The following is a 22687-nucleotide window of genomic DNA, read 5'->3' as shown; positions in this document are numbered from 1 at the left end:
GAGTGGGAGAGGTGATGCAGGCTCGTGTGCATTAGCCCCTGTCCTCCTCGCAACTAACTCCCCCGCTCGCTTCTCGTACTTTCCTCCTGAATCGGTGGTGAAGCGGAGGGAAGGGAGGGGTGAGGTCAAGGGCTAACCAGCCCAGTGTCTGGCAGGGACAAATCCACTGAATCTGGGGGCCCTCTGACCTGGGGACCGTTTTCATCATCCCCATTTGGCAGATGAGGAAAGTGAGGCACAGGGAGTTTAGGTGACGTGGCCCCATCTCTTTCCAGCAGAAAGCATCCCAGGGTGGGTGGGCGGGTCACGTCAAGCCCCTCTGTTCTCACAAGGGATTTGGTTTATTTGCAGTCAGGGCTGCTTAGTGGGCAGAGAGCAGCCTTACTCACAGGGCCTCCCCGGAGAAGCCTGTCTGCATCCGCTGTGCCAGCCTGCCCTGTGCCCAAAACACACCCCACGCCCCCGTTGGGCCGGTTGCTGTGGTGCTGGACGCGTCTGTGGCTTCCCGGGGCAGTGGCTGGAAGGACACGCCGTCAGGAGAGCGAGCATGTTAGGCGGCCCGTTCCCACCTGGGGGCCCAGATCTAGAGGCCTGGAGGCTGCAACATGCATTCCCAAAGCTGTTTCTGGTATTTCAGAAAGGCTGCGCGGGTGACTTAAAACGTTGAATTCTCTTGCTTTTCAGCTCCCCTGGCCACGGCGGTCGATCGGAACTTCTATGGGCCGCATTCTGAACACGCACAACGTTGCCAGTAACGGATTCCTACGTGTAGTCACTTCTGTTTGTTGGCAAAATCCTGAAAACATGGAGCTCATGGGAGACGAGGATCTTCAAGGGGCTGGGGCGGTGGGAAGGCCAGGACCCCACTGCCCTGGGCTCTGGCTACTAGAACGATTGACGTGTGGGCTTCTTGTTCTCCAGCCCCACAGCGCCTTGGTTTCTCTTCTGTAACCACGTGTGTGGGTGTGTGGGTGTGTGTGTGCACGCGCACGTGTGCTGGGGGCATAAGCTCTATCTCCCACGTGGAGCTGAGGGCCCAGCACCTCCTTCCCCAGGCTCCTCTCTGTCCAGGGATCAGCCAAGGGGAGGGCCTAGGACCCAGGTATGGACTCTTCCTCTGTATTGGTCGGCTTTTGTTCTAGTAACAAATAGCCCCCAGATCTCAGTGGCTTTTTGTTTTTCTTTTTGGCTCGTGGGCATGAGGGTTGACTTTGACCCCACTCAGCTCTCAGCCAGGCATGAGAAATACTGTTCTCCTGGCAGACGGAAGCAAGAGGCTAACCTGAACCGCTCAGGTGCATTTAAAATCTCTGCTCAGATTGGGCCCATGTGATGTCCACTCACATTCCACAAGCCAGTTCTGACACCGGGGAGGGTGGAGGTGGAATTCTCTCCATGCGGCTGAAGTGGATAATTGGGGAACAGTGATACAAGTCTACCACAGTCTCCGGACTCTTGCTCAAGCCTCATTCACCCCAGGGGCAGGGCCCCGGCCCGAGAGCAGTTTTCTGCCTCCCAGACCCGAAGCTGGCTGACCCCTGTCCCTCCCAGCCGGCTTCTCGGCTTCCTGGACGTGCTCGCCTCCCTTTCCACTCAATTCCCTCTTGGATTTACACTGGCCACAGTCTGTTCATATGGCTTGCGATATAAAACACCTCAGATAAGAACACAAAATAACAACAAATTCGAGATGATGCTAGCAGAGTTTCTTTTTGGAACCCGGAGGGCCAACACTTTAAATTGGTAAAGATCGGTGGGATAAATGTGGTTGGCAAGGGGACTCAGGACACGGGCCTTGGAGGGAAGCCCAGGGGTCACGAGGAAGGAGGGAGCTGACAAGGGTCTGCACAGGGAAGGCGGGAAGACAGACCCCCTTCCCTCACCTCTCAACTTGGCCAGCTAAACACCCAAAGATCTGGCCCCAACTCCTGGCCCCCAGATGCCCAGAACATATCCTCTGAGGCCCCAGCCAGGACAGAGGCTTCCTCTTATACTCGAGTTCGTTTCTCAACCTTGGCTGCATAGGAGACATCTCTGGGGAATTAACAACAACAACAACAATAACAACAACAACGTTCCTCCCCAGATTCCTCCACAGCCTATTAAATCAGGTTTTTTGGGGACCCTGGAGACCAGGGTGTGCAAAGAGCTCCCCGGGTGACTCTAATGAGCAACCAGGGTGGGGACCCGAGGCCCCCCCCCAAGCTCCATTGTGCCTGGAGAGGGATGTCAGCCCCTGCGATTTCAGATCTATGGATATTTCCGCAGAAAAGAAAAAAAAATCTGGATAGTGTGAAACCTCGCCATTTTTATTTTTTTTTATAATTTTTTTTTAAATGTTTATTTATTTTTGAGACAGAGCATGAACAAGGGAGGGTCAGAGAGAGAGGGAGACACAGAATCGGAAGCAGACTCCAGGCTCTGAGCTGTTAGCACAGAGCCCGACGCAGGGCTCGAACTCATGAACCGTGAGATCGTGACCTGAGCCGAAGTCGGATGCTTAACCGACTGTGCCACCCAGGCGCCCCCCCCTCGCCATTTTTAAATGTTAGCTCCAAGTTACTCAACTCTATGCAGGTCAGACAAAATGCGTCTGCAGGCCACTGATTCGGAACCTCTGGGCTATAAACCAAGTGTTAACAGCTCTGGGCTGCTCCCATCTGCTTGGCCGGCAGGAAGCGCTGGTGCGTGAGATCAGCAGCACTGGACGTGACCTAGGGCTGTGCTGAGATTGGGCATCAGGCCACGAGCTCTAGCGACAGGTGAATTACAGAGGTGACCGAGCCCTCACACGTCATCATCTACCCCTCGGTCCCCGCTGGGCCTTCCTGAGCATGCGTCCTGCTGTGTTTCCCCCTCAGGTAGCTACCTGGGCAGAACCAAAAAGCCGCAGAGTGGGGGGCAAGTTCCGGCTGGGAGTTCTCTTTACCCCAACCCTGTGTTCCCCCTTGGGTTGTTGTTGGCTTTTTTTTTGGTTCTGTTTTTGTTTTTTGAGTTGATGTTTTTTTTAGCTTTTAATTACACTTAAACTGTGTTTTTAAAACAATTACTGTTTTTTACCATAAAAGTATTATTACGTTTATTGTAGGACGTTTGGAATATGAAGTAGAAAGAAGAAAATGAAAATCATCTATAATCTTAACTGCCCCTTGGGTTCTGAATATGGAATGACTTCAGGACGTTCTGCAAGAAAGTTCTGCAAGAAAGTCCTTCGGGGTGTGGAGGAGGGGGGGCCAGGAAGTCCTCTTCTCTCCTGGGAACACACTTCCATTTCCCGAAACCTGGGATATTCAATACCTTCAAAAAGGCTTGTCCATCCGACCTTTGATACTTGTCAGAGACAGACTCTGAGAACCCACCTTATCTTTTAGGTCAATATTTCTTCTTCCTCATACATAACAAAAATTGCAGTAAGAAAGAAATCTTCAGGGAAAACTATCTGCTGTCCCACCGAGCGGCCGGGGGAGGTGAAAAGACTCCCATGTGCCCTCTGGTGGCAGCTGGAGGGGATGGCGTCAGGCCGGGCCGGGGCCCCAGGGCCAGCCCTTGCTCTCAAGTCCGTGGTTCTCAGAGTGGGGTTCCAGGACCCAGCCTCGCTTGGGACCTTGTTAGAAACACACCGTTCCAGGCCCTACCCCGGACCTCCGGAATCAGAACCGCTGGGGGTGGGACCCTGCAATTTGGGTTTTAACAGGCCATTCAGGGGGTTCTGATGAACCCTGAAGTTTGAGAACCACTGTTCTAGGGAAGTACAGGCCTGGGACCGGAGGGCGTGTCAAACAGCGTCGGCCTGTGAGGACAAGCGGGAGGGCAATGCTAAAGACGTGTTGGTGCTGCAGGGGCGGGCGCCAGGCCAAACCAGCTCATAAAGGTCCCTGGCCGCAGGCCGAGTGGCCTCCCTCTCCATCCTAAGGTGCCTGGGGGCAGGCGGGGCTCCCAGAGTGAACAAACCCGTCCGGGCTTCCCCAGTGGGGCTTAAAAGGCCACAACGCACTGTGTGGAACTAGGCCCGGGATTCTTAGGACAGAGCTCAGAGGTACACTGGCAGGGGTCATTCCAGAAGCTGAGGGAACGTAAGAGCTCCCTCAGGTAAAGGCGGAGGAATGAAAAGCAAGCATTGAGACAGGAACAGAGCAGGGACAAAGGAGCCCGAGAGGAAAGGAGGCCAGCAGCGAAGTGTGGCCTCCTTAGATCGAAGAAGCCGCTCAAAAGTCCTTTTAACCTTCCTGGAGGAAACGCTTTATAGTCCGATCCCTGCCAAAATGAAAATCCCACACTGACTCAAGACGCAGCTGTGCCAGAACTGGGGGAAGTCGGTCTAAGGCTCCAACTGGGTGACGGATGGATGGGTGGCTGGACGGATGGATGGGTGGCTGGACGGATGGATGGGCCCAGCAGGTTCCCTGCGGCAAGGTTTCCCTGACGGAGAAGTGAGCGTCCTCTGCGCACTCGGCTGTTTAGGAAATCCCTGCCCCTGGCGAAGTCAAGCAGGCGTTTGTCGAGAAAATCTGACAAGAAAACAAGGATTCGGCAGAAACGAGACACAGGCAGATGTAAGATGTCATGGTAAATTGTCCCATCTTCTAGAAACCGTTCCGTGCACGCTGTCATTCTCACGGTACTGTTACAGAGACGCTGTTAAGAGGCGGTTTTTCAGGTTAACACGTCTAACCCGCTGATTAGCCTTATTCATTCAACACGCGTTTACTGAGCACCTACTATGTAGCAGTCATTGTTCTCGGTCACAGCAGTAAATAAACGGATGAAAACCCTTGCCCGCACAGAGCTTACATCCCGATGGGGGAGGGGAATAATAAACAAAATAAGCAAAATGTATAAAGCTCAGGGCCCATCATCTCCAGCTTGCTCATCGACTAGGCTCTTTTCTTTTATATATGTTTATTTTTGATAGCGCGAGAGGGGTAGGGACAGAGAGAGAGGGAGGGACAGAGGATCTGAAGCAGGCGCTGACGGCAGCGAGCCCAATGTGGGGCTCGAACTCACGAACTGCGAGATCATGACCTGAGCCACCCAGGTGCACCCCCCCCCCCCATTCCCCTGCATCTACTAAGCTCTTAACTGAATTTTCAAAGCCTGAGAGTTGGCTTTTTCTGAACCAGAAGAGAGACACAGTGCTTTGGTCTTCAGGTTAGGCTTCTAAACAATTAACACTGCGAAGCCACCAAATCACCTGGAGATTTGTTAAAATGCAGATTCGGCTGGGTGGGGTGGGGTGAGGTGGGGGCTGGGGGGAGCTCCCAGGGTGCCGTGGGGGACGCAGCTAGCCCCAGGAACAGGAATTCTGCCGGCTCCCTGCCCCACCACGACTCCTTGCTGCAGTTCTGGACTTGCAGGGGGAGGCCCTGGGTAGTCTGCAGTTCCCATAGCAACTCCTTCCAGCCAGCAGGGCCAGCAGGGCGACCAGGAACAATACTCCTCCTTAAAGGTGAGGAAACCGCACCCACCCCGGAGAGGTTGCGGGAGGTCACGGAACTGGATCCCGGTCTAGAGGGCTTGCCGAAGCCACCGGGCTTTGCGCGGCCTGGGGCAGACGGGGGCCTTTAGAGAGCGGTGCCCTCGGGCAGGTGCAGCAAGCCTGGGAGGAGGCCAGCTCAGCGGCAAAGAGAGCAACCAGACCAGGCGCTTACCGGCTCAGAGGTCCTTCTAGCTGCCACAGCCCGCCTGGAAAACAGTTTACTATGCCCTTCACTGGACCGGCTCCCGGGTGGGCTTCCTTCCGGTTTACCTCTTCGGCTCCCTCTAGCGTGCTGTGAATTTCGCAAGCAGCAGCCCGATAGCAGCTGTTAGACATGTTCGGCCCTCCCAGGTGGCTTTTGCCACGGCCCCATGAGTACAGCCAGGTGAGGCTGGCGAGCTGGGATGGGAGGAGGAAGGACGATTCCCTCCCCTCAGGCCCCGAGCCCTGAGGAACTGTTCCTTCTCACTTTATAGGCTCCCCTGGAAAGATTGTCACAGAGAACGGACACACGGCGGCTATTTCCTGGTCAGGTTGGAGGATGGCAATAAAGAGAGGTTATTCGGCCAGTCAAAACACACTCGGCCCTGCCCCTTCTGTAAATGTTTAACCATCCAGAATGGCAAACACGGCTTTATGGCACGTAACGAATGTTTAGTGTATTAAGGAGCGGAACCCCTTTGTCATGGGCCTAAAACAACAAAGACAACAACTGGAGGTTTTCTTGGTGTAAAAGAACGTGCCGGTGAGAATGCCGTGGGCAGACACGTTCCTGCGGGAAGGCGAAGGCCAAGGCCAGGCCAAGGTGCTTCCCCCGAGGAGCTCTGCTCACGGTATGAAGTGTGGTGTATCTGTAAGAGCCTAAGTGGCTGAGACTCAGGAAGGCCAGGCAGCAACGGGGACAGAGGGTGAGGGGCCAAGAGCAGAATTTTCCAAAACTGGAGCCAAGATCAGTTGCAACAATGGCCAAGAGAGGAAAGCAGGGACCAAGAGAGGAGGCTGGCTTGTCAGAAGATGAAAACAGACAAAGCCTCTAGAAACAAGGGAGGGTTTAGAAGTGGCTACCTTGGAGGTCAGCGCAGGATCTAGAGCAGATAGGAAACCCAACAGGCTATCGGTCACAAAGCGGCCCCAAAGATTCTGGAAAACGGGAAGGAAATTTGCTCTCAGTATTTCCTTGCCAACTCCCTTCCAACCCCACCCCTGACCTGCCTTTTCAGGAGAGGAGGGTTGTACCAGAAAACAGGTCAGCCTTGGTTCTACTAGGAAGCCAGGGAGAAAGAAAGTGGGCAGGGATGGACCAGGAAGGAGGGAGGGAGGGAGGGAGGGAAGAGGGTGGGAGGGAGAATGAGTATGGATACGTCTTAAGTTGGACTAGAACTAAAACCAACTTGAGACCCTGGTTGGATTCATCCCAAATCCTGTTTCTGCCCCACCACACAGGGGTGGGGGGGGGGGGCACTGCCTCCTGACAGGGCCCGGGATGGGGAGAGAGCAAGGGCGACCATCGAAGGCCCATTCAGAACAATCTACCCTGCGGTCCCTCCTGCAAAGTTTAAAAAGGCAGAAAACTAGTTTTATCTGTAAGAAAATGTTTTTATTCTTTTGAACCCCACAGGAAAGAAAAAAAAAAAAAAAAAAAGAATGCAGCCAAGACCAAGTGTTTAACGAAAATAGTGTCCCAAAAGGCAGCAAAGTGGGGGAAACCTCAACACAAAGTCAGTGACAATTTTCCATGTTTTTGCACAAGGATGAAAAAAACCTGTGACAGTTGTGAGTTAACACTTCCAAGATGACAATTACACAAGATGATTCAAAAATGCAAAATGGCAGCAACATGCACACCTGGCTAAAGCTAGAAGTTTTTTTTATTTTTTCTTACCCCCAAATAAGATCTGTGATTAAAAGGATGATTCTTTTTAATACTTCGATTTTGCTGACTTGCTCGTCCCCCTTAATCTGCTTTAAATATGACGTGCACGCCAATTGACGGGAAATTTGGGAAGAACGGTGTCCTTCCAGAATCCATGGCAAGGAAGCAAAACCAATCTGTTTGGTTCCTTAATTTTCCTAGTTTCCCAATACAATTTTGCCTCGCCCCTCCCTCTCCCCGGCCCTCCCCCCGCCCCCACCCGGATTCTTAAACACTTCCAAAAGTGGCCAGTGCAAACACTTTTCTACCAGTGTCTAATATACACTTGAAACCGAAATCTTTGTGCAGAGTTTTGAGTTTAAAACTCTTAAGAACAAAAACAAAAACAAAAAAAAACAAACCCTCCTTGGCACAAGAGCTGAGGAATAGTCAAGTTTCTTTTAAATCATCCAACACAAGATGATGAAGAGAGGAAAAGCACAGTTAAACGAAAGGAGATTAAAAAATGAAACCCAACAAACCCGAACCCGGTTTCCTTGGCTGTCTTTGCAGGTCTGTGGCATACACACACGGCCCGGCTCCCCGCCCCCAGGTGCTTGCCTCGAGAAGTCCAGAACACCCGGGTGCTTTCTCTGAGAGGACACGGGATGCAGCCGGGGTGGCGTCCAAGAGCCCAGCTACACGCCAGCTGTACAGCAGGATCCGCAGTGAGCTCGACACAGATAGAAGACAGATGACGGGGAAGGGGGAAGATAGTCTAAAGTCATCAAGTTTCCTCTTGAAATGTCTTTTCCCAAGGCACTGCTAGCGATTTTCTAGGACTGCACACCCGAGGGGGACAGGAGCATTTCCAACTCGACCCCAGGGACGCTCGAGAGCCAAGTCCCATCACCTGGCTCCCCTCGGCTTACGGGACACTCCTGGGGTCTGTCTGCTCCTCGGAGGGGTAATCACCTTTTGTTTTCTGTCATGTCAATAATCATCTTGGGTAATGCAGCTATGAGAGCAAAGCTGTGTGAGGTTATTAACCCTTCCACTCTAAAAAAGAAACGCTTCTGTTAGCATCCCACGTGAATCCAACGTGCAGGTTTTGCTTGCTTATTTAAGAACAAAACAGAACAAAAATAAAGGATTGGGAAGCAAAAACCCTGCTTTTGTTTGTTTGTTTGTCTGTCTGTTTTCTTCAAGAGGAAACTGTAAGAATACATAAAAGGCAAAACTGGCTACTTGAAATCCAAGAATGGTTTTAATGTGTTGGCCGAGAAAAATAAACTGCAAAGTTCTGTGAGGTCTTCTAAAAATTTACAAGAAAAACTGATGGGCAGTTCTAATCAGACTTGGATGTTATCTTTCCCCCCTTTTTAAAAACGACAACATATACAGTCCCACAAAATACAATATAAACTTTTTTTTTTTTTTTTTTATCTTGACTGCCAGAGACGCTCCTTTGTGATGCCTTCTGGTAACCAAATGGCTGGGCAAAAGCCACAGCTGGCCTTCATTTCTTCAGGGGCTGGTAAACAGAGGCATTGGGATCAAGTCCAGAGGGGCTGGTCTCCACAAATTTGGAAGAGTAGTGGGGGAAACGGGGCTCAGGGGGCTGGTCGTGGCGCTGTACGTTATGCTGGGCATGACGGCCATGACTTCGGCTATCTTCTGTTTAAGGTCCTTGATTTCCTGGTCTTTCTGAAGAATTTGTCCTGAAAGAGTAAAGACCCACCGTTAGTGAGAAGGGAGGGTCCCTCTAACACAATCCCTCGCGGAGGCCCAATCCCAAGTGAGTTCGCCTCCAGCTCTGATGGCTTCTAAGGGTAGGAACTTTTCCTGTTAAGGGCCAAACAATAAATATTTTAGGCATTGCGAGCCACACACTTTGTTGTTTTTTTTTTTTTTAAGTTGATTTATTTTGAGAGAGAGACAGGGAGCACAGTGGGGGAGGGACAGAGAGAGGGAGAGAGAGAATCTGAAGCAGGCTCCATGCTGTCAGTGTGGAGCCCTACTCGGGACTCGATCTCATGACCTGAGCCGCAGTCCAGAGTCAGATGCTCAACTGAGTCACCCAGGCGCTCCCCCCCACCTTTTTCTAACATGCAAAAACCATTCTCAGCCCATGGGGAATACAAGAACAGGTGGCAGGCCAGTCTGGCCTGTGGGCCGTGGTTTTACAGGTGTTTAAAAAGGGATTCTGGGGGCGCCTGGGTGGCGCAGTCGGTTAAGCGTCCGACTTCTGCTCAGGTCACGATCTCGCGGTCCGCAAGTTCGAGCCCCGCATCGGGCTCTGGGCTGATGGCTCAGAGCCTGGAGCCTGCTTCCGATTCTGTGTCTCCCTCTCTCTCTGCCCCTCCCCCGTTCATGCTCTGTCTCTCTCTGTCCCAAAAATAAATTTAAAAACGTTGAAAAAAAAAATTAAAAAAAAAAAAAGGGATTCTGTTTATGGAGGGGTGACAAGCGACAGGTTGAGCCACGTGTGGAGCGCGGCAGTCACCCACGGCAGCCGAGAGGGTGCACCACGGCTGCACCTCTTGAGCGGGAATATTTTTCTGGGAGGCTGGACATCTGAGTGTCAGACCGAGGGATACAGAACACCTGAGGCCCGAGAATCCATCACCGCACGCTGGGCCTCCGGGTTCCCCTACAGAAGGCACACGAAGCCCGGCAGCGGCTGCACTGGGGGGGTCTAGAGTGACACAGTGTGCTCCTCCCCACCTCTTGGCACTGTGCCGCTCGGCCTGTCGGCCCACTTTGCACCTGCCGGACACTTTCACGTTACCTGACTCGGCCGCCCAGCATCCCCCCTCCCCCCGCTATGCTTAGCTTCTTGACCCAACCAACTCCTGCCTTGGGCCGCTTCCTCTTCTGGGCTTCTCCTGCTCTGTGTTCACTCCTGAGGTTTCACTTCCTCACCAGGCTTTCCCTGACCCTCCCCTTAAAATCAGACCCGACCCTGCACGCACCCCCCCATCCCTAGATTCTCAACACATCCCATGCTTTCCTTTTTGTCCCTTTCTTCTAATAAGGATAATAATTACAATGGCTAACACACAAGTGCCAGGCACTGCTCTAAGTGCTTACATAGACAAACTCACTTATCACAATGACTCTAGGATGTGGGAATTACCATCATCATCATCATCATCATCATCATCCATTTTATAGATGAGGAAACTGAGGCAGAGAGAGGCCGAATGACAGAGCCAGGATTCAGCTCTGTGCGGTCTGGCTCCAGTCTGCACTCCCACGTACCACATTCTTTTACCTCCTGTAACTACCCATTTGGGTGATGCTCTGTGCCCGTCATCTCCAGTGGCCTCTGCTCCATGAGGGCAGAAGCTGGGTTTGTCCCCTTGTTCGCTGCCACATCCCTAGTGCCCAGCCCCCCAGAAAGCTCAGGCTCTGCAAGTTATGTCTCCTGCCCAAAGTCATTCCGTGATTAAGAGGTCGAGCGGGATTTAAACCTGGCACCACTGTTCCAGAGCCCACGCAATTTGCATCACGCTTTGGAGCTCCCTGGTCTACTGCGGGAAGAACACTCAGGACTCAGGAGTAGCCCTTCAGAACTTCAGAAATTTAAATGCTTTCAAAAAAAAAAGAGGTTGCATTTGAGCTGCACTCATTTTGATTCCTGCAGAAGGTGGTAATACATTTGAAATGCAAGAGGGCGCGGTGACATATCTTTAACAAGCATGTAGTAGAGATGAAAGTCATTTTGGAAGTGGGATGAATCAAATGATACAGAAAGTAGGAAGCAGAAAAGCAACAAGGGGTTTGATTTGAATTACAAAGTTGGATCCTTATTAGAATATTCTCAGCTTGACAAGGGGGGGAAGTAGTGGGAAGGCCCAGCAAAGAGCAGTAGAAAGGAACTGCTCTGACTTCCTTCATGGCCCCTCAGCTTCAAGTTCGCATCAAATATCCTCCTTCCCTTTGAACAAAATAAGCCTCGGATGAATAAAATACCTAACGGCATCTGTGAGCCGCTGTATCCTTTCTTTTTTCCCCACGCAGATGCAAGTTTGATGTTTTTAATCAGTAACATGCAAACATTCCCGGAGCTTTGAAAAAGGCAGTTCTCTTTGCTTTTTTTGTCTCTTTGCAAGAATTCGGGGGCTGACACGGAAGCCCAGTCTGTGCTGGGAAGCCAAACTCCCCTTGGCCATTCAGAGACCAGGTGCTCCCGCACTCCAGGGGGCTGTCCTCCCACAGTGCAAATCAGAGCAGCTGAAATGAGGTGGCCCCTTTCGCAGCCAGCTGAGCCAGGAGGGCACAGGAACCGGTGTGTGGCCAGAAGTTCCGCTTTATTTATTTAAACCAAAAAAATTTTTTTAAGTTTAAGTAGTCTCTACAACCCAACGTGGGGCTTGAACCCATGACCCCGAGATGAAAAGCTGCGTGCTCTTCCAACTGAGCCAGCCAGGTGCCCCAGAAGGTCAGCTTTAGAACAGAATTCCCAGGAACCTTCTTCTTAAATGCTTTTCCCTGAGCCCACAGATTAATAAGCCCGACTCCCAACCTGCCATTCTTCTTGCTCTATCATCTGGGCCATCCCAAGCCCCTCCTACGGCTCCATTAACTTTTCACAACTTGTATATTCCCCCCTGCTCCCGGGGTTTGGGCCCTCTCGCTGGAGATGAGACCCCAAATGCCCCCTGACTGACGACGATCTCTCACCTGGGTGTCCAGGAAACGACTCCAACTCCGAGCATCTCCAACCAAAGTCACTCTCTCTTCTTGTTCCCTGATTCTGTTCTGTTCTTCTTCTCTGCTCCCAGCAACTTTAGCCTCCCACATCCCCCAGGTGCCTCCACTTTCCTTCCCTCCCTGTCTGGACCACCCTCCCTCCCCACACTCCCCACCTCTGAGACAAAAGACAGTCACAGCCTCCTAGGGAGTCTACCTGCCTCTCCTCAATCTCACCTTCCAGATCCATCTTTCACATTGCTATTGGAAAGACGTTTCCAAAATAATGGCCAGAACACGTCACCCCGTCCCTCCTGAAAAATCTAGGGAAGACACAGTCTGGTTTGGCTTCATGCACGGTCCCCCTCATCTCCCAAGTCCTCCAGCCTGAGGCCACCGCTCATCTGGACGTTTCTTTCCTTTGCTTGCACGAGCCCCCCAGGTAACAATGTCTTTCCCCTGCCATTCTCTGCCCCCAGAATCCATCCTTCAAAGCCCACTCAATGTCCCCTCCCTCGTGAAGCCACCCCTGATCACTGCTCTGGCCCTTCAAGTCCCCTACCTCTACCCACTGGCAATAGGCCTCTCTGCTGTACACAGGGCCCACAGGGTCCAACCATCTTTGTGATCGTACTAATACATCGTTGGCCTTCTGCACATTCATTCCCTCCTGGGGGTAAGTGGAGTCTTCTAGAAACCACATGCAAGTAAAATTACAACAGACTGAAGGTAGAAACAGGGATGAGAACCGAACTATCTTCTATTGAAGCAGAAACTAAAGAGATTGGCTCACAGTAAAACAATGCCATTTTTCCTCATTAAATTTTCTCTGGGGTTTTGGGCAAATATAGTTCTTTCTCATACAAATAAGTTATATGCTTATTATGCTATTTGAAAATGAATTAATACATGTTTTAAGTTTTAATTTCTTTTAAACAAAATTTTTTTTAACGTTTGTTTATTTTTGAGAGAGACAGAGCACGAGCGGGGTAGGGCAGAGAAAGAGGGAGACACAGAGTCCGAAGCAGCCTCCAGGCTCTGAGCTGTCAGCACAGGGCCCGAGATGGGGCTCGAGCTCACAGACTGCGAGATCATGACCTGAGCCAAAGTCGGATGCTTCACCGACTGAGCCACCCAGGTGCCCCCAAGTTTCAGTTTCTAATAGGTAAATACTGATTGACATAACCCACTTGGAAAAAATCTCCTTGGGTTACTCAAGAATTTTATGAGTGTCAAGGGGTCCCCAAGACCAAAAAGTTTGAACACCCTAGTAGATCCCCCACCACACTGTGTCTTATCTGTACCTCTCTCTCCTTCAGCTTCTCGTACGCATGCTTTGAATGTTCTTTAAGTGCCTGTTGAAATAACCTTCTCCTACTAAGTTAGCTGTTTGATTTTTTTTTTTTTTTTTCAGTAATCTATGCTGGCTAATTAGTTTCTGGGACAAAATCTAAATTTCTTTTCATCAGGTTGTATCAGGCCTCTGTTCAGAAGCCTTCCAAAGCTTCCCGTGTTACTCAGAGCAAAGTCCCAAGTTCTTTCCAAGGGCTACAAATGTGGCCCGGCCACTCTGACGCCAGCAACCATACCCGCCCCTCAGGCTGTGCCTATGCTCCTGAGGCCTGAAGTGCTTTTCCCCCGGAGATTTTAGATTTACGTGGTTCCCTCACTCTCTTACTTTCAGCCTCTGCCCAAATGCTACCTATTCAAAGGATTTTCCACGACCACCGTGTCAAACCAGTGGCCCCACACAGACACTCACACTTCTTGCCTGGATACTGCCTCATTTTTATCCCTGCATCCATCAGCACCTGATACGCTCCATGCCTGCTTGGTATTGCCTGTCCCCTTGGGGCGTCTTGCAGTGCCCAGCACACAGTAGGGCCTCGGGAAGTAGCTGTGAAGTGCACGGCCTACTCTCCAGAAGCTGCTCCCAGTGCTCCCTCATTCGTAACCATGGCGGCCTGGAACGCGTCAGGCCTTCCTAGCTTCCCTGGCCTCCCTCAAGCTGTTTCTTCTGTTCAGATGCCTCTCTGCCCCTCGCCCTCCTACACTGCTTCGTCACTGAGCTAACCCCTGCTCATCATTCAAAACCCAACTCAGACATCAGCTCCCCTGAGAAACAGCCCTCTAACTCCCAGACTGGCTCAGTCCCTGCCCCTCGGTATGTTCCTACACCACCACCTTTGGGGGACTCCGCAGTTGTCTCTTTCTTCAACAACACCATGAACTCCTTGAGCACAGAAACTCATCCCCTTCTCTGTGTGCCCTGCACTTGACATACTCTCACCTCAAAATACGTCCGCGGAATGAATTAATGTGATAATTCCTAGATGTCAAGGTCGGGCACTTACAAACCGAGAAAACCGAATGTCTTTGGTTCTGAGCTCTAAGGGACGTGTGCTGTGTTCCTGTGCATTGTTCGTCACACCACCTCCTCTGGGGCCCGCTGCTCTCCTACCTTGGGCGATCTCGAGCTGTCGCTTTGCGTCCCCCAGTGCAGAGAACAGGTCCAGCTTGATTCTCGTCTCTGCGCTCAGACTGTTCTCCAGGTGCTGTGTTTTGTCTTGCATGGCCGAGAGCGCTGACATTAACACCTCAGTGTCCTTCTCATTTTCCTTATACTTCCGAAGCTCCTATCAACATCATCAAAGCAGCAAGATGTTACAAGATAGTTTTGGCATCGATGTCTACAAATTAGCCTGAAATCACAAATAAAATCCCACTATTACTGACCTGGCCCCTAGAATACAGAATCCTGGTGTTTCATGGGTTAAGAATCTTACCACTTGGAGTGAAAAATGTATTTATATGATGATATGACATACAAAACTATTTTAGTAGATGAATTTGATGGTGTTGGGCTGTTTCTAGTAACAGTGGACTCTGTTTCCAAATAAAACACTTTCTTACAAGCCTAATTCAGAACGTACAAAGAACTTTTTCCTTGCCCAGTTGCAAATGCTGCTGTAATGCTGTAATCAATTTGCCAGAAATCTACTCTCAATTTGCACTAAAAAGTTATAAAAAATGTTCATTCTTTTGATAGGACATACTGCAGAGTAAGCCCACTTAAAACAACTGGTAATGTCGCCAATAAATACATATATTTAAATAAATATATACACACATACAGATATTTTAATTTTTTCATTTTGGAGAAATCCAAACTTATTACAGAGAATTAGAAATATATTAAAGTTCAAAGGAGAAAATGAAAATTACTCAAACTCCTGACAGCATAAAAAACTTTATATATTTTTAGTCTTTTAGAAGCATATGTATATCTTTTAGCATAAATGAGATCACACCATATGTAGTTTTGTATAGTTTCTTAAATCAACTGGTTTTTGAAAATGTAATTTTTAACGGCTATATAATATTCTTGTATATGTACCATAATTTATTAAATGAATCTCCCTTTGTTAAGATTTTGTTTTCATTTATATACCACTATGATGAACATCTTTGTTTATCAATCAATGATGAGATTTTAAAATGTTTATCTTAGGCAGGAGTTCTGAAAAGGGAAATAAAGTATATGAACTTTTCTAGAAAGTTACACTTCTGCCAGCAATTATGAGGCCTGTTTCTATTATCCTCACCCAGGCTGATATTATCATTTAAAAATTCTTTGCTAATTTCACAAGGGATAAGGAAAATAAAAGCAAAAATGAGCTATTGAGACTACACCAAAATACTTTTGCGAAATGAAAAGGCAACCTACTACATGGAGAAGATATGTGCAAAAGAGATATTCAGTAAGGGGTTAATATCCAAAATATATAAAGAACTTCCACAACTCAAAACCAAAAAAAAAAACCAATCTGATTAAAAATGGGCAGAGGATCTGAGTAGACATTTTTCCAAAGAAGACATACTACGAAAAGATGTTCAACGTCCCTAATCATCAGAAAAATGCAAAATAACAAAATCACCTTATACCTGTCAGAGAGGCTAGTATCAAAAAGACCAGAAATAACAAATGTCGGTGAGGATGTGGAGAAAAAGGAACCCTTGTGCACTGTCGCTGGGAATGTAAACTGGTGCAGCCAGTATGGAGGTTCCGGAAAAAAATATTAAAAGTAGAAATACCATATGATCCAGTAATTCCACACCTGGGTGTTTACCCGCAGAAAACAAAAACACCAAACATGCACCCCTATGTTTTTTTGTAGCATTATTTACAATAGCAAAGACATGGAAGCAACCCAAGGGTCCATCAAGAGCTGAGTGGATAAATAAAATGTGATATGTATTTGTACACACACACACAGAGAAGAGTATCACTCAGCCATAAAAAACAACAAGATCTTGCCATTTGGGACAACACGGATGGACCTAGAAGACACTATGCTAAGTGAAATAAGGCAGACAGAGAGATACAAGTATCATGTGACGGCACTGATGTAAGGAATCTGAAAAACGAAACAAACGAACAAAGAAACAAACGAAAGCAGAAACAGACCCAAAGATACAGAGAACTGGTGGTTGCCAGAGGGTAAGGGGATTGTGAGGTGGGCAAAATGGGTGCGGGGTGAAGTGAGAGGTATAGGCTTCTAGTTCAGAATAAACAAGTCACAAGGATAAAAAGGTACAGAAAAGGGAATACAGTCGAGGTACTGCAACTACACCCTAGTGTTGTATGGGGACACTTGCACTGAACACAGCATGACGTACAGAGTTGTGTGCAATCACTACGTTGTACACCTGCAACTAAAGTCACATTGTATGCCAAATATAATGCCATTAAAAAAAAAAAGAAACAGGGGCACCCGGGTGGCTCTGTCGGTTAAGTGTCCGACTTTGGCTCAGGTCATGATCTCGCGGTTCGTGAGTTTGAGCCCCGCGTCGGGCTCTGTGCTGACGGCTCGGAGCCTGGAGCCTGTTTCAGATTCTGTGTCTCCCTCTCTCTCTACCCCTCTCCTGCTCATGCTCTGTCTCTCTCTCTCTCTCAAAAGTAAATAAACATAAAAAAATTAAAAAAAAAAAAAAAGAAACAAATTTCTACAGGAGAGAAATGATATCTAATTTTAATCTATAGGTCTTTGGTGATTGATGAGGATATATTCTTATATTCTTTTCAGCCATTTCTTTTTCTTCTGTGAATTATTTGTTCACATCTTTCGCCTATTTTTCCAACTGAGCTTCACTTAACAAATTTTATGAGCTACTTACATATCAAGAGTATTAATTCCTTATATTTGTTGCAATACCTGTACCCCCCTCAATGGATTTTTTTGATTTGTTTTTTTTTTTTTTTGTTTTGTGATTTTTTTCCCCATTATTTTCGTTTAGAACATTTTTCCCGGTTTCAAGATCAAATAAATTCTAGTATATTTTCACCCAGTTTAAAACAAAATGCTTCTTTTCACCCCGAATTCAACTCTTCATCTGGAATTTCTTTTTGTGTGGTAGGAGATGAGCTGCTAACTTTTTTTCCTGGTCATTTAACTGTTCCAAAGCCTTTTTCTGACTGATCCTCACTGTCCCATCCATTTGTGCTGCCACTTTTATTACACACTTTGGGCTTGGTCTCCAAGTTGTGTCATCTACTCTAGCGACTTCCCTTTTTTTTTTTGATTTAAGTTTATTTATTTGAGAGAGAGAGAGAGTGTGTGCATGTGCAAGTAGGGGAGAGGCAGAGAGAGAGAGAGAGAGAGAGAGAGAGAGAGAGAGAGAGAATCTCGAGCAGGCTCCTCGCTGTCAGTGCAGAGCTCGACGTGGGGCTCGATCTCACAAACTGTGAAATCACAACTTGAGCTGAAATCAAGAATCGGATGCCTAACCGACTGAGCCACCCAGGGATCCTAACATTACTTTTTTTTTTCTTTAATGTATATTCATTTTTGACACAAAGAGAGGGAGAGAGAGGGAGAGAGAGAGAGAGAGAGAGAGAGAGAGAGAGACAGCATGAGCGGGGGAGGGGAAGAGAGAGAGGGAGACACAGGATGGGAAGCAGGCTCCAGGCTCCGAGCCGTCAGCACAGAGCCCGACGCGGGGCTCGAACCCACAGACCGCGAGATCATGACCTGAGCTGAAGTCGGACACCCAACCGACTGAGCCACCCAGGCACCCTCTAACGTTACTTTTAAATGTCCCTTTGCAGAACCAATGCCAAATACTTGGCTAAAGTCCACATGGGTCAGAAAACTGGTCGTGTCCATAGCACTGGCAGCTTTTCCTCTCATGCACTGCTCAGAACTGCAATCTGCAAGGTGCAGAGCCATCCAGAACGGTGAATTCCCTGGTAATGGACAGAGGTTTAGGGCTAAGAAGAGGCATACACGTTCCAAAGATACTAGTCTGGCCTATAACCTGAAAGAATGAGATGAATCTACAGGAAGTCAAATTCTGGTATAAACCATGTCAAAGGACCATCAGCATTCCTGGTTGTGTTAGAATCCAGCTAATTAAATGTGACTTGAACGAGCTGCACGAGGCTAGAGCTTCTTTTTGGCCTTCAGAGATTTTCCGAGGTGGTGGGATTTGGCCTCTTATCAAAAGGCACCATCTCCACACTGCAGCAGTGAGCACACAGCTAACACAGAAGAGGAACCCAAGTACGAGAAAGTCCTCTGCGCCCCCCGTACCTGAACTTTCAGTTCTAGTTCTCTGATCTGGTCTTCTTTCACCTTCATGTCCATCGTGAGCTTCTTGCCCTCTGCTTCTAATTCTCTGATCCGATTCCGTAAGGTTTCGGTGCACTCCCCCCTTTTGAAAAAAAAGAGAAGGAAAGAAAGGGATTTAAAAGACTGTATGGTTTACTTACACTGCAGGACTGATATTTCTCTTCTACTCCGGAGTTGGTCAGGTTTTAGTTTTTGGCTCAGTCTGCTCATTCTCTGTTCCTTGATTGTTTCAACAATGATCTAAAATAATTATCATTAATTGGGTATCTAATACAAGCCAGGCGTAAAGTGAGGTACTTTACCCATTCTGCCTTCTTTGCAAGGGCAGGACATATTGTCCCATTTTCCAGATAAGAAAACTGAGACCACACAGATATAATACTAGTCCAACACCACGTAGCTGGTAGCTCTCAGAACTGGGATAAGAAGTGAGGTTTTCCAGCTTCCTAATGCAGCCAGCTTCCACCAGGCCACGTGACCTGAGGCGGTGCCCAGGAGCTGAGTAAGAGAGCCCCGGGCAAGTGCTGTCTCCAGCAGGGGGCAGTGAGCTAAAAAGTTTTCACTTTTGAGGGTCTATGCATCGGCAAGTTCACTTCCCTTGAATCGTGAAGTTGCCACAGCATCAGGCTGCTTCTCAGGGCCGTATTAAGGACAAACTAAAAAAGGTGATGGCAATGGCCACTCTGAAGCTGACTAAGCTTTCACATCACAGAAACAGCCAGATGGAGAAAGCAGGTGTCCTGTGCCTACCAAAAAGGAAGGTCCAGCGAGAGACTTACACCTGGAGATTTACTCGGGAATACAGACGGCCTCTACGGAAGGGTTGGCAGACAAGGGCCATCTAAAGGAGAAGACCAAAACAAACAGGCTTGGCTGGAAGCGAAAGGGAGTCAGGGAAGAGACTGAAACCAAGGTCCTGATTCTCAGTTATCAGGCACTGAACAACTTGGTTAAGGGACTGTCATATCCTCCTCAGTGGACTTTTTTTCAGGGTAGGTGCTGGACGAATTAAGGACAGCACAAGCCACACCAGGTGACTGCTCAGAAAAATCTCCTGCCAGTGTCAGTGCTTCAGAAACTTGGGCTTTTTTCAGAAGTCTGTGCTTACAAATCTTTAAACAAATGAACAAACAAAACCCCCACGTGCTAGGCAGGCTCGTAAAGTGTCTTGTGAGTCTTTATAGACGCTGATGGGCCAAGTGAGCTCAGCTACGTGCACTAGAGAGTCTACCGGGGGTGGCGGGCTCACACAGGAGGAACGAGTTCTCTCTGGCTATTATTTCCTTAAATGCGAAACGATGGTCCATCAGTTTTTCTACAGAGCCCAAGAGAAGGCTTTTAACATGTCGTAAGGCAAAGAGCAAAACTTAAGGAAGAACGATGGTAGAGATGTATCACGTAGATACAAATTAGGGTCAAGACTTAAAATGAAATAAATAATAGTTTACCCTCGCCCTGCAACTGTAAACCCATAACTGACCCCTACACACAGATGGAATTCACTAGTCAAAACAAACACAGAAGGGAAAAAGTGATAAAGTGAAGCAGAGCACCCCCTCCCCTCCGCTGCCAGCGCTCTCCCCCCGCCCAAGAGTTCTCTAAACGATCTTCTCTCCTTGCTGGAATTCAGGCGGCAATTACATATCAGTTTCTGGAATCCTTACACCCTTTTCAATGGTGTAGAAGTAGTCCCCAGTTCTCCTCACTCCACAAATTCAATGATATCTAATAGTGACCTAAGTTTCCTTTCATCTTTTCCAGTTCATTTGACAGTTTGCTGATAGCCAACAAAGACAGGAGCGATCAGTACAAAGTACTTGGGCAAGCAACATTTTCCCTGTCTTCTATTTTAAGACAAAAACTCCAGAAACACACACACCTGAGAGTAGAGAGTAGCGACAGCTCTATAAAGGGAATAAAATCCCAGACTGGAATCTCTCCAAGCGTTTAGCAGTTACTGGCCACACACAAAGTGACTGGAAACCCATTTACAAGCAGCACTTTGCTCCCGGGTGCGGGAACCGTGGTGAGTCCCTCCTCCCACTCCATCGATGAGGTCACCAAAGGACGAAGCTGTTACAAGACAGTGCGAGTTGCACAGACGGGGCTTGGCCAGCTCATGCAACAGTGCTCGGTGGCCACCTATCCCTGCACGATCGCTCTATTCCAATCCTGCCCAAGGCCTCAAATCCCCATGCCTGTCTTGCTGCAAGGCAGGCCCACCTCAGAGGAAGCGCTCGGGTGACGCAGACATACCTCGACGCAGCAGCAAATGCAACGGCCCGGGCAGCAGTGGCTTCTTCTAACTTCTTCCTTTTTTTCTCCTCCATTAACTGCTTTTCTACAAAACTTCGGGCTTCCTGCTCAGCTTTCAGCTTTTTCTCCAGCTGGCTGATATTCTGCTTGTCTTTTTGCTTCATTTGCACAGCATTATGTAATCTATATGGAAATGATTATCATAGAGTTTTGTAATTAGAAATGCCCACTCGGAACCCTGGAGGAACATGGCTCCTCTTTTGAACAGCAAATCATAAGAGTCAGCTCCCAGAGATCCCAGGAAAAACATAATGTTGTTATTATTTAACAATCCCAAAACATCAACAGAGAGGTTGCCTAGCAAGATACAGAGTAAGACCTAGCCTGTTAAGGTAAGTGATCTACAGAAGGTAATCCAGAAAAGAGGCATAAAACAAGTTTCCATCAGAGGGAAAGATAGCTGTAGAACTAAGTCTAGTGCCCCAAAGCACCTTTTGAAGAAACTTTATCCAGCCCCGCTGAAACTGAGGTCAAGGGTGGGAAGGGGAGGTTTTTCTTTGCCTGAATACAGCCTTTCCTTTCCAGCTGTGAGATGTTTTCTGAGGATCCCAAAATAGATCCTGGAGCTAGAGTCACACGGTGCTTCATTTCAGACAGAAATTTTAGCCACAGTCCCTTCCCTGCCTCCCACCACCCCCAGCTTTACCTATCGATATAAGGTGAGTCTATCTCAGTGTATCAGTGTAAGGTGAGATGTTCTCCATCCCCCACATGTGAGCCAGAAGCAATGGAGAAGTTATTTGCTTATAATAAGCTGTAACACTCGAGTTATGCTGTTCAAAAATGCTGAAGGACTTCTCTTTCAATGGGGAAAGCCCACAGCCTAGAATAGTAATCACTACCCCAGGCACACACTGCAGAGATTGAAGAAAATAAAAAAAATGACATATTCGTATTGAGTCAAGAAGAAATTCCAGGACGAATCAACGGGAAGCATAAACAAATGCACACAGAAGAGCTGGCTTTTGCTTGCCTCTTCAAATAAAATCAAAGTTCAATGTCATTTTTGAGTTCCAGAGATGAAGGTAAATAGAGTGCATTATTCCCCTGGAAACTTTCATTCAAAGGAGCAAGATTTTCACATTGTAGCGGAACTACTTCTCATCACTTTTACTTATATTATCACAAAGGCGCAATAACTATTTTAAACTAAGCGAAGAAGTTATTAAATGAGCCAAAAATACTAATATTAATAAACTGGTTGCAATGTAGTATGTTTTTATAGATTTTATAATATGTTGGCTACCTAATACTAAATTGAACACTTTAAACATTTCATCGAAAACCCCCCTTGCCAGGTCCCTCCGGCATCGCAAATCCTGTGCTCCAAGCCACAGACGGTGCGGCCGCCTGGCTCCTGACCGAAGGCCCGCGCGGCGCACGTACTTGTTCTGCAGCAGCTCGTTCTCCTGCCGGAGCTGGCCCATCTCTGAGCGGATCCCTCGCTCGGTGCTGGAGAGGGAGCTGATCTGGCTGCGGAGCTCCTGTTCCACTTGTCTGCTGGCCTGCAGATCAGCCTTTAACTTTTTAATATCTTGTTCCAGCCTAGGAGAGGGAGAAATGTGGCATTTTCATCCCGGAAAGGACACCCACGGGCCTCTGCGGGAGAGCCTGGCTCAAGTCCCAGACCGCCGGGCACAGGGCAGAAGACCCCTCCCTTCGGTGGCTCCTGCCAGCACCGGGATGCCTGCCTGCCTGCGACAGGCTTTCTAT

The 22687-nt window shown here is 48.4% G+C and overlaps 1 protein-coding gene across 2 annotated transcripts in view; it reads right to left on the bottom strand.

Moving 5' to 3' along the window:
• Positions 1-8573: 8573 nt before the first annotated feature.
• Positions 8574-22687, bottom strand: part of MACO1 (macoilin 1) — a 63424-nt gene continuing 49310 nt past the window's right edge. For both annotated transcript variants that reach the window (XM_042995275.1, XM_042995276.1), the window contains 5 exons: positions 22361-22519; positions 20915-21097; positions 18620-18740; positions 14488-14662; positions 8574-9049 (listed from right to left, as the gene is read on the bottom strand). In XM_042995275.1, coding sequence (XP_042851209.1) covers positions 8856-9049; positions 14488-14662; positions 18620-18740; positions 20915-21097; positions 22361-22519 — 832 coding nt within the window. In that variant the 3' untranslated portion in view covers positions 8574-8855. The remainder of the gene's footprint in view (positions 9050-14487; positions 14663-18619; positions 18741-20914; positions 21098-22360; positions 22520-22687) is intronic.

Source organism: Panthera tigris, chromosome C1 (genome assembly GCF_018350195.1).
Source record: "Panthera tigris isolate Pti1 chromosome C1, P.tigris_Pti1_mat1.1, whole genome shotgun sequence".
NCBI lineage: Eukaryota > Metazoa > Chordata > Mammalia > Carnivora > Felidae > Panthera > Panthera tigris.
This window is presented reverse-complemented; position numbering and strand designations above follow the sequence as displayed.